Source organism: Anabrus simplex, chromosome 10, assembly GCF_040414725.1.
Source record: "Anabrus simplex isolate iqAnaSimp1 chromosome 10, ASM4041472v1, whole genome shotgun sequence".
Lineage (NCBI taxonomy): Eukaryota > Metazoa > Arthropoda > Insecta > Orthoptera > Tettigoniidae > Anabrus > Anabrus simplex.
Window position 1 is genome coordinate 2913705 of NC_090274.1, and position 15773 is coordinate 2929477.

At 40.0% G+C, this 15773-nt stretch overlaps 1 protein-coding gene across 4 annotated transcripts in view; it reads left to right on the plus strand.

The window, feature by feature from the left end:
• The first annotated feature begins 430 nt into the window (after window positions 1–430).
• The window catches only part of spin (Protein spinster), a 137527-nt gene continuing 122184 nt past the window's right edge, over window positions 431–15773 (plus strand). For all 4 annotated transcript variants that reach the window (XM_067154704.2, XM_067154706.2, XM_067154707.2 and 1 more), the window contains exon 1: window positions 431–775. In XM_067154704.2, the coding sequence (XP_067010805.1) occupies window positions 496–775 (280 nt within the window). In that variant the 5' untranslated portion in view covers window positions 431–495. The remainder of the gene's footprint in view (window positions 776–15773) is intronic.

Consider the following 15773-nt stretch of genomic DNA (forward strand, 5'->3'; position numbering starts at 1 on the left):
TTCAGATTTTCTTCACTTGTGTGTACTACGTCATACAATAGCAGCAATAAAATGTAAATATCGTTAACGCATTCAAAGATAGCGCCATATTAAGAAAAACAGTGGACAAATGTTAAAAATATAGTAACCAACTCCAGTTCGATCTTGCTGATTAAATCAGGTCACGTAAATGTCTACTACTATCACGTACACCTATATACTGTGTTAATTTTGATATGTAGTGTAATTAGTTACGTGAAAAACGTAAATTTGGAAAGGTTTATATTATTTACTATCAATAATTTGGCTTTACGTGCGTGTATTGTTCCACTCTCATGTTTGTATGCTTGGAATGCACATTTGAATGCAGTTTTTTTTTTTATGGGCCGGAAGTCATGTGGCACAGCGTGGCGGCCAGTCATGCAACGAGCGGGTCCGGGTCATGGAGTTATGGAGGCGGTGGTATTACGTGTGTTGACTCGGTCGTGATCAGCTGCTTGCGTGTTGTGCTCATCTATGCCAGCTCAGAAGTTAGACGATAGACATTCTTTAAAGATCCTCACAATGGAGCCTATGAATCTACCATCCAACAACTCTCATCAGCAGCTAATGTCTACAGGCGAAGATTCAGACAGTTTGGACACCACCGTTCCATCACTCTTGGGTGCGGGTGAAGGGCCCGGCGAACTCCCCAAATGCCGAGGCCAAAGAGGCGTGACCCCTCGTGAAATGTTGACTGTGGCTGTGTTGTGTTTTGTCAACTTGATCAATTATATGGACAGGTTCACGATAGCTGGTAAGTCCTATACCTTTTCATTTACCAGTAATTTTTAATATCGTATGCTCACTTCTGTTACTTTTAGTATATTAAATGGCCCAGGGTGAAAATATGACAGACACATCTTCCCATTAATTTGAGAAGATACATTAGTACTTTTTTTTAAGCTGTGTTAAACGGACTGTTACGATTATTACTTTTATTTTTGAGTTTAGATGAAACCATTGATTTAAGTCTGTCCCAGGTTCATTTTTGTTTCTGTACTTTGTAAGGTAATGATTTATTAGAATTGTATTTCCATAAGTAGTATGTTCTGAAAAGTTTTTTCATGAATGGGGAACAATGCACCAACCAGTCCAGAAGTTTAGGCAATAGGGTTAAATATATTAAGACATACTTGAATATACTGGACAGAAAATTCTGAATAAACTGCAAGTAATAGATATGATTAACTCCACAGATGTTGGGTAAAGACGATATGAGAACGATGAAGAGCATTATTCTGCAATTTGTGGTTAACTTATCTGTATGTGGAGAAATTGACACCATTAGCTTGTGTCTTGAACACCTCGCTGCTTGGCACTAGTAGCTCACTCAGTCTTATGGTTTATACCTATATGTGTCTGTTGGCTTTGAAAGCTGAAGATTACTGGTTTAGTCTGATAGCATTTAAGGTTGCAAGATGCAATGACCTTGTGTAGACTTGGCTTATATGGATATGAATTAATAAATGTATGGAATACCTCTAGAATAAAACTTTGAAACTCTCAGAATCACTATCAGCCTTTGAGATTGACAAATACTTCTAATTCTTTTGTTAGTTGGTAGCCAATTGTACGGAAATGAGTAATGAAAAAGGAAATATGCAGTCTGCTTCCCTCGGATGGATCTTTAGTTCTCTTACTTGACCCTTCATTCCTGAAGGGTTTGTATACCTACCATTATCATGCGATATCCTGCATCCAGAATCTAGATTGGTTTTTAAAAGCAGAGGCTTTGACACTGAGTGCATATATTGTTCTACTCTCATGTTTGTATTCTTGCATTGCACATTTTAATGCAGTTTTCTTATGGGCTGGAAGTCATGTGGCACAGCTTGAGCCTTTTAATTCAAGTTGTGAACACATCTCTTAATTTTTTTACAGCATGATGTACCGGTATGCTATATTTAAGAACTGCTGGAAAAGAGAGATAATATCGTGGTATTGACAGATTTTACTAATAGAAAGAGATGCATTTTGCTCTTGTCCTTCACAGTGTAATCTTTTATCTGAAGGTTTTATTAAGTATTTGACCAAAATTTGATTAACTTTATTTTAAATGGGTGATTTGCTCATAGTGAAATCTTTGGCTTAAAACTGATATTGAGATTGTTTTGCTTTCCCTACTAGAAATGCCTTCCAATACCACTTATTTATCTTGTATATTTGTCCTCAGCTTACACTGTTTTCATTTTGACTTGTATTCTCACATTTCTCTTGTAGTTAAAAGAAAAAGGCATGAACCGCATTTAATTGCTAATATGGTTTATGGTTCTCGGTTCATTCTTTGGTCATTTCGTGAAACTAGCCTACACCACGGTAGATTGTATATAATCCAGGTCTGCACTCTTACTTTGCCTTCATTTTAATTTAATTGAAAATAGACCTATCTGTTGGATGAAACCTCGATTCTACCCAGCTTTGTTTATAATGAAGCTGTGCTTTCTTCCTTGCACTTGTTTACTCATTGACAATACTTTTTTTAAAAAATTTGGGCTCAGTTGCAGTACCTGATGAATATTTTACTCAGTTACAGATACATTTTTCAACAAGTAATCGATAAAGGTGTAATTACATCACAGAATGACAGTCTTAAGGAAATCGCTGACGTTTATTTAGCATGGATCTGGAATGATTCCTAAGTTTAGAACAAATATAATGTTACATAATCTTGTCCTTTTACTTTTTAAGCATAGACATTGAGTGAGACTAGGCATGATACCTTGGAACTTTCAAAATTGTTTTTTCCCATATTGGTTATTTTTGTGAGAAACTTCAAGCATATCAAATAAGTTACCAAGTATCTTACAAAATACAATTGGTTCTTAAAATACTCATCTTTAAGTCTTGACCTCTTGGGGGAAAGTGCATTTTCACATTTGCTGTACAGAGTGATTTGAAGGAATGAAAATGAAAATCCACAGCCTGTTTTCTGTTGATCGGGTCAGGAATGGAATGAATGAAGGCCCCATCTAGCGGCGAGGATAGGAATTGTGCCGGCTGCCGCGAAGCCCGTCGCACTCCTCTGGGGCAATGATTTATGTCTGATAGAGGAAGTGAAACGATATTGGAGTGTGTTGTTGCAATGAAAGATGACAGGGAACACAGAAGCACCCGGAGAAAAACATGTCCCACCTCTGCTTTGTCCAGCACAAATCTCACATCGAGTGGATTTGGCCCACGGAATCGAGCGGCGAGTACATGAGTGCCATCTGTTTCCACGACGTGTCGAGTACGGTACACTGGCGGGGGGAAAAGCGATCTGTCATGGAGAAAGCCCCCTTTTCGCTAAACTGTTAAAAATTCTAATTTTGGGGTCGGTAAATTTAAGAGGAAGAATTTAGAAAGGGTGGAAAGCTTCCCTCCTTAACAAACGGGCCTTTGCAGGGAGGATTTAATTTAGATTTTTACTAATTTAGTTGATTTAATTCAGAATAGGCCGAAAAGTGGGGAGGTAACAACAGGGCCGCGACGTTTGAAACGAGTATTCTGCTTTTCGGTTCTCATGACCTGTTTTAAGAGGAGGATGCTTGGATTACCTGACACCTAATAAGCGGAATTCGAAGTTCAGTTCGTATTATTTTCTTACATCTCACGAATGGGGCTCTTGTCATCCTTCCGAGGATGTTATTTTAAACAGTCTGTATAGTAAGTTGGATGTCTAGGAATGAAGAGTACCTCATCCAGCACTGTTGTACCGGTAGTGGAACTGAAAGTTATCTCTATCATTTCCCGTTTCTGTTACCATGCAGTGTGTATTGATTGCTAGAACGTAAATGTCAAGAAGTAAATTAGGGGTAAAACTAACATTTTATAAAAACTAACTATATCGTGTAAAAATTACTAGTAATTAGACTAGTGAATTTACTTTCGAGCTCTGTTTATGCCACCGACGCTTCCCTGGACGTCTCTTTGTTCTTCGTTTTCGAGAAGTTTGGTCTTTCATGCATTTCTCATTGTAAATGTTCAGTCATGAATTAGGGCGGTCGTCCAGGTGGCAGATTCCCTATCAGCTGTTAAATATCTTCCGAAATTTATCGAACATTTCCCTTGAGAATTTATTCCAACCCCTCACTTTTCGTCCTTTAAATTAATATTTGCCTCCATGAGAACTCGAACTTTATCGTCCTCTACTCACGCCAACTCACCACTGTTCATCTGGTCTTTTGTTGTAAACAGTAATTATATTCCGAGCAGATTGGCTACGCGATAACTCGTAGTCACATCACGCCACGGTCGCTTCGCCGCAATGGAAAAGCAATCGGAAAAATGTTATTGATTTTATGGCCCACTTTACGGTTTTCAGAGAAATTGCAAAAGTGCCGGAAATGTGTATTTTACATGGCAGTAAATCTGCCGACACGAGGCTGCTGGGCTGAGCGGCTCAGGCGCTGTCCTTCCGACCCTTCCTGGCTCAGTCCAGTGCGGGACTCAATTCCGGCACCTGAGCTTCTGCATAGTTAGTGGGACGTAAAGACATTATTACTTCCAAACTGAGGCAGGATCGAACCCGCGACGTTGCATTGAGAAAGGGAGCTGAATCACTCGGCGCTGTTTTTGTTATGATACAGTTTTGTTAGTAATTTTAAAGTCATAGTGAAGCAGGTTTATGTTCGGGACTAGTCCATTACATCCCTGTACCAAGAGTGGTGTCAACAATTCAGCTTTATCAGAGTAATGGCTTTATGTTATCAAAACATTTTGTTTGTGTGGAAAGTCACCTGACATGATGTTTGGTTGGAATGACACAGCGGGTGGCTGCGCCATGTGGGTTCGAGCCCCGCTGCCCGCTGTTTTTCCGTGGTTTCCCATTTTCACAGCAAGGAAATTCTTCGGCTATGCCTTAATACCACGGTCGCTTCCTTGCCACTCCCAGTCCTTGATGAGACCACGTAAAGGAAACTAGATGCTGTCTGACGGTGAGATAGCGACCCCAACGGTCAAGAGGATCCATCGTGCTGACCACATGACACCTGTTAATCTGCACCCCTTCGGGCTGAGCAGCGGTCGCTTGGTTTTGGTTTGGAATTAATTCTTTCTTTAATATCCTTGTGGTTTTTGACTGTCAGGGCCTGTGTTTACTTGCACTAGGAAAATCCAAAGGAATAAACAGACAATGAATACAGTTCTGTCCATTTCTTTCAATTGCTTTATGATTACGCATTGCACCACTCCACTGGTATAATAAAGCTGACTTGGTGGGTCGAAAATAAAATTCATTTTGCTAGTTTTAAGCGGAAGTTTACTTACGTATTTCTGCCCTAGAAATGAAGTCCCTATCCAAAGAGATGAATTTTTCACGATCATTGAGGAGTGTAAGGTGGTTTAGCCCCTTAGAAGTCATTGTTGACCTCAGTAGTTTTTAAATCTTCTCAGCCTCGAAAATGTCTTCAGGGATCATCGTATTTCCACGATATTACTGTGTATCTTTTACAAGTGATTCTGATAATTATTGTAACTTAGCCGAGAGAGAACTATGAAGGTGCCTCGAGAATACGAGACATCGCACGCCATTTCGACATCTCTTTATATATCTGTGAGGGCATCACGTGTTTCTGTTCCTAATACGGAAGTGTCAGATATACTATACATTTTCTCGGGAGTCGTAATAGTTCAAATTCTAAGATTTTTGAGATGTTCCTACGAACACGAACCATAGCCGTAGACAGAGAAAAGTTCGATGATCGATGAGATAGCACGTAATTCAGAACTAACAATATCGGTTCTATTTTCTTCAAATGTACTGTGACGTAATTTTCACTATACTTATAATTGGGGCTCGGAAGTAGGAAAAAGTCCTTTTTTTCCCCTCGAGTGTCCAAATACTCATTCTGGGTCAGAAAATGGTGGGTTTTATTTGTCTTATTTTTCCTTATTGGTCCTTTCGCATCCACTTTCAGCTCTTAACGGGTTTCACCTTCTTTCGACTACAATCTGTTCTCAATTCGAAACATCATTAGTTCATCTTGTCTCTAATTTGAACCGTATTATCTGTAAAGAGAAAATGAAACTAGTGCTTGAGGAAACCAGCGGTATCAAATTATGTGCAAGAAAAGTGAACTATTGACAGGTGTGAGTGTTTATGAAGAGGAAGATCTCACTTGCCACACCCGTTGATATGGAGACAACGTGCTGTCTGAAAAGCGACGATCCTTTACACCTCAGAACCTGGAGATCACTGATGCTGCATAAGTTTCTGTAACGTTAAGTGTGATTAACCCAAATATGATTCCACTTTCTTTCTCCAGGATGGTCCTGAATTCATTCTAGGTGAAGGAAAAAAAACCAATCTAAATTCTACAAGTAATCTTTTAAAACATGCAATTCCCGTTTTAAATCATGTTAATCTAAAATATTGTCTGAAAGAAGTATTTCACTCCTACATTTTTGCACTGTGATGCATACCACGAGAATTTTGCATTTTTAAACATTCTATTCCTTCATTAAATTCTGTAATTAAAACTAAAATCATAAATGAATTTGAATCGCACTTTTAGGTCCTTTGTTGTAATATTTTAATGTCTTTTTATTGGTCTCCAACTTCCGAGCTCTCCAGGTCCTTCTGGTCCTTCTGTGAACGATGACAGAGAAACAGAGTGTTAGTCGGTGCAATCAGAATTTAGAGAAAAGTAAATCAGTGGGAAGTTTGTACATTGATACGAATTACCGCCCTTATTTCACGGGCGCTACCGGTTGATTATGACAGTAAAATCGTTTGCTCGGCGCTATTTAGTAGTTTTGAAGGCGAAGTTCAAAGGCCTGAGAGCGCACGCTCATTACGAGGAAGTTCCGGTTCGGTTATCGTAAAATGTGCTGAGGCGAGGAAATGAAACATGTGGTTTGTAAATGACGAAATGCTGATCTTTGAGCTGTTCTGTTATGTCAGAGTTGTCTGGATTCTTGTAAACATCAGCTGTTCCTCTGCGATTATACCATCAGGTGACGCTGGAAACGTGTCACTGGTCTCGTGCCATTGCATCTGCACAATTACAGCATATGTTATCTTGTCAGCTTTAAAATGACGAGTGACGTCAGTGTGAGAATTCTTTGTGGCCCGTGTTAGTTTGGCAAGGAGAGCGGACAGACTGGTTATACATACACCTTTCTCACTGTTATCGTCTCTTCTACAATCACAGCATATTGATCCCAATTCGCTCGTCTCTACACCCCTTTCTTTGTTGCTGATAGACCGGACAATTGACCATTATTATTATTATTATTATTATTATTATTATTATTATTATTATTATTGAATCGATACACAAGAATTAAGAAAGGAGTGAGACAGGGTTATTCACTCTTACCGTACCTTTTCAATTTGCTTATTGAAGAAGCAATGTGTTTTAAAGAAAACGAAAAAAAGATAAATGTGAAAAGAATCCACAGTATTAGATTTGCTGATGACATTTCCATGGTAACAGACTCTGAGAAGGAATTAAATAGAATGTTGACTCTTCTATGTGATACATTGAAACATTACAAACTTAAAATCAGTAGTAAGAAATCCAAAAATTTATTTGTGAGCAAAGATGGCAGGGAAGTTAATACAAACATAAGAAATTCCAAAATAGAACAAACACATTTCTGTTACTTAGGAAGGCTTATCACTGAAGACAATAGATGCACCGAAGAAATCAAAAGAATAGCTCTTGCAAAACACGCCTTTCAAAATAAAAGAAGTCTTTTAATAAATACCCACATAAGTTTAAACACAAGAAAGGCCCCCTTTCAGCCCCGACCCTCAGGGGATAAAGGATATGGAAAGAAGTAATATACAACTTGTAGGTTAAATCCTGAGACATAATGACTTCTAGTAAACGTCTCTAAAGGAAAAATACTAGGAAAGAAAGGAAGACATACTTCGAGTGTATGATGATGATCATCATTTAGTTTTATTCATTTCATTCATCCATCGACACTGCCATCTGTCCTCCTCTTTACACTCCTCAAAGTCTGTGGCTTCTCCTTTCTCTTTCTTCCGCCGGGATGTTCCGTGGCTTGGCCAGTGCCTTTTCGGGTTCACAGCCCCGGTGACCCGATTCTTCGGCCCTTTAATACCCCCTCCCCCCGGCCCAAAACTTTGAACGTGCAGGTTATTTTATAACCAAACACTTCCCTGATTATCAGTTGGTGCAAGAGAAGTGACATTTTACACCATAGTTACTGAAGTACATTAATCAGACAATTTCTGCACCAAGTTCGCGCCAAAATACAGCAACGTTTTTCTTTATTGTCAACACCACTGTTAAACCAAATTTGCTTCAAAAATGTTCCAAAGTTACACCAAGGATTTGTGGTACCTATCGCCTTGGTATCATTTTAGTGCGAAGTTTGTGCATTTTTCTTGGTATTTACCCCACAAATAAAATGGCTAAAATTTGATGTAAAGTTAGTGTATCTTTCGAAGCAAGCGTTGTGGTACATTTGTGGAGTAACCTTTGTGCCACTTCGCTGCAAAATTATTGCATATTCTTTCGCGTTTACCTCCAACAAAAAAAATCGTGCGAAATTGGTAAAAACTACGGTGCTAACGTCATATTTATTTGATGCACACTGTCACACGCCCATCCTTGATTTCTTTTTTGACTTTTTATCAATCAAAGTTTGTGTTGTTATTGGCATTTAAAACTTTTTTTTTTTTTTCTCCAGACCCTGGGCATTTGCCCTCTTTGTCACCGGCCCTGCTTGTGCATCCCTCAGTCCCGCAACCTTTGTTCTGTCCAGTATCGTTTCCTCCTTGACACCCACTGCTGTTGGGTCTTTGTGCACTTGTGTACATTATTATTTTAGCGTGTTGTCTTCGGAAAGGCCTGGGGTTGATTCCAGTGGACGAAGTGCGCGTCTCTTGAGGATGAGGCCCTACCTACGAATAAATCTGTGTTGAAGACGACACACACACCAGTGGATGTTAAAATCCCCAACAAAGTCCGGGCCCTTTGAACCAAACCTATCCCATTTTCACACTAGGCAACTAACTTATACCTTAATTAGGGCCACGGCCGCTTCCTTCCCACTCCTAGACCTTTCCTGTCCAATCGTTGGCTATAAGACTTATCTGTGTCGGTGCGATGTGAAGCAACTAGCTTGCCTGCCAAAACCCTCCATTCAATTCCAAACACTCAGCAGTGCTCATGTGGAGTGAAGGCATATGCCGCTGCTCGTCCGTCGGATGGAAATGTTAAGCCTTGAGCAGATCCATTTGTGCCTTTCGATAGAAGTAGGCTATGTGCCCACACATGTTTTACCCTCTTCCTGTCTGTTATAATATATTACGTTATTCATTTCATCTGATTAATTCCTCGGATGAGATTGACGTCAGGAAGGCTATCCGGTCGTAAAAACTCGCTACGAAGATTCATCTCACTTTATATCCGACCCCGTGGTGAAGAAACGGGATAAGGGTTGGACGTGTTCCAAAAATACATTTCTTTTGATGAAGTGGCTCCTATGAAATAAAATATGTTCTCCGTTAAAATTCAGTGAATTCTGAAAGTTTTGGTGTATTATAATTATTTGCTCTTCGCGTGACTAGTACGGATGTTCAACAGATTCTCCACCGGTTGCAGGTAAATCGACAACCGGCTTGAGGGTGGTAGCAAGTTATTTCCTCCTATTGTGTGGTTACGTGTTCTTTTTGTATAGTACAGCTACCTTCCTTGGAATTGTAAAACCGCTGTTGAGTAAGGCGAAACGAATAGAATGGAGAATATGGTTGGATCACGTTGCCTGGTGGTGACATATGACCATAGAGAATTGTTGACAGGTGTGCGGTGACGTCACGGATTAATTAGTGGCGTCACTCTCGATTTTATTGAGACTTCCGCCGTCTGCATACTGCGCAGTGTGGGTGGATATATTGTCATCTCTACTGCACATGCGTTGCGGCTGCTGCCTCCATGTAACATTACTTCTTGAGGAGCTCCTGTAGTTTGTTGGTCAACCACGGACAGAGTTCAGCGGCACAGCCATGCGAGGTGCTGCCTTCCCTTTTCCCAAGACGACAAACGCAAGGAGATTTCTTCACCTCGAAAGGAATGTCGTTTTCAGACAGACACTACTCATACAGAAACTTGCCTATTCAGAAAACGTTTTTTTATCTTTCGCACATATATTGCTGTTGGGTACCACCGTAAAGTATTTTTTTCTTGTATGGTTGTGATAATGTAGCAGTGCCGAGCGAGTTGGCCATGCGGTTAGGGGCGCGCAGCTGCGAGCTTGCATTCGGTACGGTGCCGGTTTCGGTGCAAGACAGCAGCACTATCAGATAGTCGGCAAGAGTCGGCAACAATTACATTTTCTCTCTTTTTCTTCTGGTGTGTCCGGCTCCGTGGCTAAATGGTTAGCGTGCTGGCCTTTGGTCACAGTGGCCCCGGGTTTGATTCCCGGCAGGATCGGGAATTTTAACCATCATTGGTTAATTTCACGGCACGGGACGTGGGTGTATGTGTCGTCTTCATCATAATTCCACCCTCATCATGACGAACAGGTCGCCTACGGGCGTCAGTTCAAAAGGCCTGCATCTGGCAAGCCGAACTTGTCCTCGAACACTCCCGGCACTAAAAGGCATACGCCATTTCTTTTTTCTTCTGGTGCTCTCTTTCCTTCACCCAAGTGTGGGTGTGAGGTTTTCTCACCCAGAGAGCATGTGCAGTAGGTGATATTTTTCCTTCCCTTTCCAGAAAACAGGTCTCAGAGAATTAGTGATCCTTTAATAATCAAGAGAGGGGTTCCGCAAGGCAGTATTGACCCTTTGTTTTCTTATATATACATTATTTGAATAAAGAACTTGATTCACAGACAAGTCTTTTTGCGGATGATGTTATTGCGAGCGACTGCACAAGAACACCTTGACATAGATCGTCCTACAAATATTCGTTTTTCTGACGTCTGGTCGACTAAAACTGAACGTGGATATTGACACGCAGGCAGTCTAAATGACATCAAAGCCTCGGTTGAAACGCTGTCGATGCATTTTTTGAAATGAGTCTCACTCTTTTGGTTTGCATTTCCCGAATGACGGGAGGTCTCGTGGTGTTGATATTACTCTTCATTTGGCTTTTAGCCCCATCAGCCAGCAAACCAAGTCACACAACAATGCGTATATCGCACCCTCAGAACAAGACTGTCGTAACTCCCAAAAGTTGAATTTTGAGTTACGAACACATTAAATACTGATATTTTGTCCTCTATCAAACAGTAAAACTGTTGTAACCGTAAGTCATACCATACGATTCAAAACACGCAAACAACAGTTTTTAGGTTTTGTGAATTTGTAGAGGTTTATACTGATAAACTGTCGTAACTCTATTACGACAGTCTTCCTGTAGAGCATTTTGCAAAGGTACCTACTGACAAACTGTCGTAAGTCGTTGTGTGTGGGGCACATTATTATTGTCTGTATACAGTGTTATGCATTCTATAGAAAGACAGTATTGTACCAAGGCACTGGCAAGTTGCGATTGTGTAGCGAATAAAATTCCACAAAGTGATATAGATGCCGAGATTGCAAACGTGTATTCCCAAGTAGAGGATCGTTACTCTGTCACATTTCTTCTGGCAAAAGTTGTATTAGTGTAATTGAAAGAGCAGAAAAAGTGAATGCTTCTAACTCGCATATGATGCATGTTGACACCGATAATTTGCCATCTCTAAGAACATACATAGACCTACTGCTGTGTCCACTAGATGCCAAAACTGATTTAGAAAAAGCACTTGGAGGTAACGATATTAAAGTATGCGATTTTGATGTGCAGTCTGTCCTTCAGGCACCATGTAGTGACCTATCAGTGTTTTATTATAAATGATGGGTAAATGTGTACAGTTTCACAATTTAATGCAACCAAAAAAGGTCATTGCTATCTTTGGAATGAAGCATCTGGTAAGAAAGGAGCAATAGAAATTTCATCCTGTGTCTATGAATATCTCAAATGCATTGAGTGTAAAGGCGCTGCACAGAACCTGAATAAGTTCCTGGCAACAGTGTATCTGTATGCAGTGGATACCATTCCAAACCTACAATCCATAACCCACAAATATTTAATTGTAGGAGTTACACAGAATGCTGGTGATTCTATGCGTTCCTGCATAGAGAAGCAAAAGAAAACCTTTAAGGAATGGTCCAGTGTTTGTGCCTGCGCAGTGGACTGGAATCATGAAATGTGCCACGAAAAGAGGGACAGAATATCAGGTCAGAGAGATGAGTTACAATGAATTCCATGACTTGAAAAAATTAACTGACAAAATGGGTAGCAACTACACAGTGAATGATAAAGGAGAATCAGCCAAATAGAATGAAATTAGAGTGTTGAAAGTTGAAAAGGGCCAGAAGTATACTTTATGCTACAAGACAGACTTCGAGTGTGAAGAGTGCACTTACGTTAATATTAGGGGCCGTCAAAGGGGAAGAAGGTCAATTCGAACACAATCCAATTACTCCTGCCTACAAACGACAACCGTGTATCTCGGCTGAAAAGAAGAAAGACCTAATATCGTAGTGTGATGGAAATATAATACCAAGAGTGTATCATGCTTTTTACCTATCATTGCCAGTTTCACAAAGTAAATTTTATAATACTATTTATTCTTTTTATTTTAAGCATTCATAGCCCATTTAGTATTAAGACATATGAATTGTAATATTATTCACTTTGATAACACTTTATTTAAATTCTCATGATGTGTCAATTCACTTCTGTGCATTTCCTACTGTAGCGTATGACTGATGTAACTTTTTCATTTCAATAATATACCAACACATAAACTGTCGTAACTATAGTTTGTTGTTTATTTTATGCCTATTTTTATACATTGAAGGTAAACAATTATATTTGCGGGTGCCAGACTGATATACACGTGTGAGTAAAAAAATTCTAGTGTCTATCTTCAAACCCTGAATTTTGAAGTGCATTCAGAATCTTTTATCGCACTTTACTCAAAACAGTGATTTGGTAGTTACTGCATATGACAGAAAATATCACCTGGGACACTCCCTGCATGTTCTGACATTCACAATTCATTATTTGCACTTTTTTTAAATATGACTAAAATCAATACATATTTTTGATTAAATAAGAGAGATTTAAAAAAAGACAATAATTTTAAATCACTCTTTTTGATAAAATTGGGCTAAAATCGCATATATTCTGTGGTTGACTGGCGAAATAACTAGCACACTGGTTGGTTTTAATCAGTTACTGTTCGTGCAGCATTGTACTTTGAACAAACAAATCTCAACACGCGGAGAGCCCAATACTTTTGTGCGGCACAGGTGACGTGATGTCGAGATATTAGCTTGAACTGTGGCATATATCGTCCTTTGTGCCGATCGTCAATTGGCTGCAGTTGTACTTTGTTTGGTGAGGAGGTCTACTGTTTCATTGTGTTCGATTCCGGCGTAGAAAGTGAACGTATTGTGCGTTTGTCCAGGTTTGTTCTTTGAGGTCCAGTCACGTTGTAACATGCTGAAGCAGTCTGTTAGGATGAGAAGGTTCCTGAATTATTGTCAGGTACCAACGTCGACAGTAAAATACACGTTTCCTTGCCCACTTCTCCAGTCAGATTACTCGTATAATCACGTAATGGACATTGGAACGGATCAGGCGTTGATCGTGGGGCCAATGTCTATGAACTTTGGAGACTTGTGGGTTCAAATGTCGCTCGGTTATAGTACATTTGGGGCCCGTTGAATGTGGTTCCCCGTTTGTGTCACTGATCATGGAATTAAAAATAGACAACTCGACCTTTTTTTAATACTTCTTTAACGATCCAGTGGTCAAAGTAGTCTTCTTCCTTAATTTTTCCAAGCAGTACTTGCTTGATGTCATCCAGCCATCTCTTCTTCCAGCATTTGTCCTTCATTGCCATGGTTTCCAGTGACCATATCTTGGTGGGAGTCAGGTCGGAACATAAAATATGTTCAACCCACTGTCATGTTAATGTGGCAACTCTACAGGGCGTCCACCAACCAAATAATATGTTTCGAGAAGTATTGCTTTAAAGATTGATGGATACCTGTTATGTTAATACCGGCGATGAAAGCTGTCGTAAATTTTGTTCAAATTTTAGGTCATTCCTTTCCCAAATGTATTTTGCATCTTAAGTGCAGAATTTCGATTTCCAGATCTCTTAAATCGTTCTCGTATGTGAGAGAAACTATCCACTGAGGTACAGATAAACAATAAAAAATTGTCCCGTCTCTGAAGACGTGAAAGGAAAATTTACTTGTGCTATGTTCGGCTTTGCACAGCCACCTGATGCTGTTTGCAAAACTCTAAAAGTTTAGAAAAAAGTAATGCGTATAGTAGGACTCAAATGGACAAGCGGTACGCTTCCTCCCTCGCACTGGCATGAACGCGCTTAAGGTTATTTGCACCTGTGTAACTGTCCTTCAAAAAGCCAGCACACGCTAATTGTAAGCAAAGTTTGTTCGCACGGTCCAGTGAACAGAAGAAATCGCCGATACGAGTATTCGAACCGCGGATCTCGTTTCCCGTACGCTGAACGCGGTGAAGACGTTCACTTGCCTGCTGTAGTTCTCACTATGGCGCTTTCTTGTCAATTTCATTGTATTCTTTAATGTCATTCTGATTTACGTGGACCGCCTCGCCTGATACATATTCCACGCGCAGTTTTTGGTTGTTAAACTGTACCGAGCGAGTTGGCTGTGCGGTGAGCTTCCATTTTGGAGATAGTGGCTTCGAACCCCACTGTCGGCAATCAGACTACTCGTAGCACTTTCCTGTCCCATCGTTGCCGTAAGAATTGTCTGAGCCTGTGGGACGCAAAGCCAACTGTAAAATAACTATAATAACGTATATTCGCAATCATTTATATAAACAAAACACAACACAGTTGCTGGAAATGAAAGAAAAAGGACAAAGTTTCATGAATTTCTCTCTCAGTAAAAGGTACTGGAGCGTCGCATCAAGTCGGTCGTGTTTCTCACTACGAGTCGCTACATGTCTAGAGGAGACTCCGTCCTTTGTAATTCGAATACAGCCAAATCATTTTGGAATGTACAAAGATTTGAAATAGCCATTGGATTTGTTTGTGCTAACAAGTTCTTTTGATTGTTGGGGATGCACTCTACCCTGAACAATGCGGTGTGTGTTAGTCCCGTCTGACGGTTTGTTTACAAGTTCCTGCTCTCTTCCCCCGACCTCGTACTATTTATTTGTTTTATCTTGCAGAAAACTGCATATGCTGTGCCTGCAGTTCTTTTGTGTGAAAAGTATTTCCGCGTTGTTAGCACTTTTAAACAGAATGCATTGTACTGTATACGTATTTATAACGCGCAGTGTTTCCAAATACCACCTGATTGTAGTGTTGTAAATATCTCACTGCGATTTCGTCAGTCTTGAACTTTTGCCCAAGTGCTTATTGTCGTATTTATCCACGATGTTGCTCATTGCTCTTTCAATAAGAACTTTATTGAAGCCAAAGGCCAAAATTAACACTACAAAGACCTTGAACACTTAAATTCACTTTTGACGGCAAAACAGTTTGTTTACACCACATCACGTGATATCTACCACACGGCTGGTGATATTTATTGTTCCTGGACACTTGATGGTGAAAACCTCGTCACTGTATGTCGAGCAGCTCGTCTGCAATTGTTCCCAGCCCAAAGTTTGTAACATCTTCATAACATCGCCCAGAACAAATTGAGCTGCTTTCCATCGAATCTTTCCCAGTTCTCGTATCAAGTAGTCCCATACACTCACCATAAACACCTCTGAAGGCCAGCGAAAAAGGAT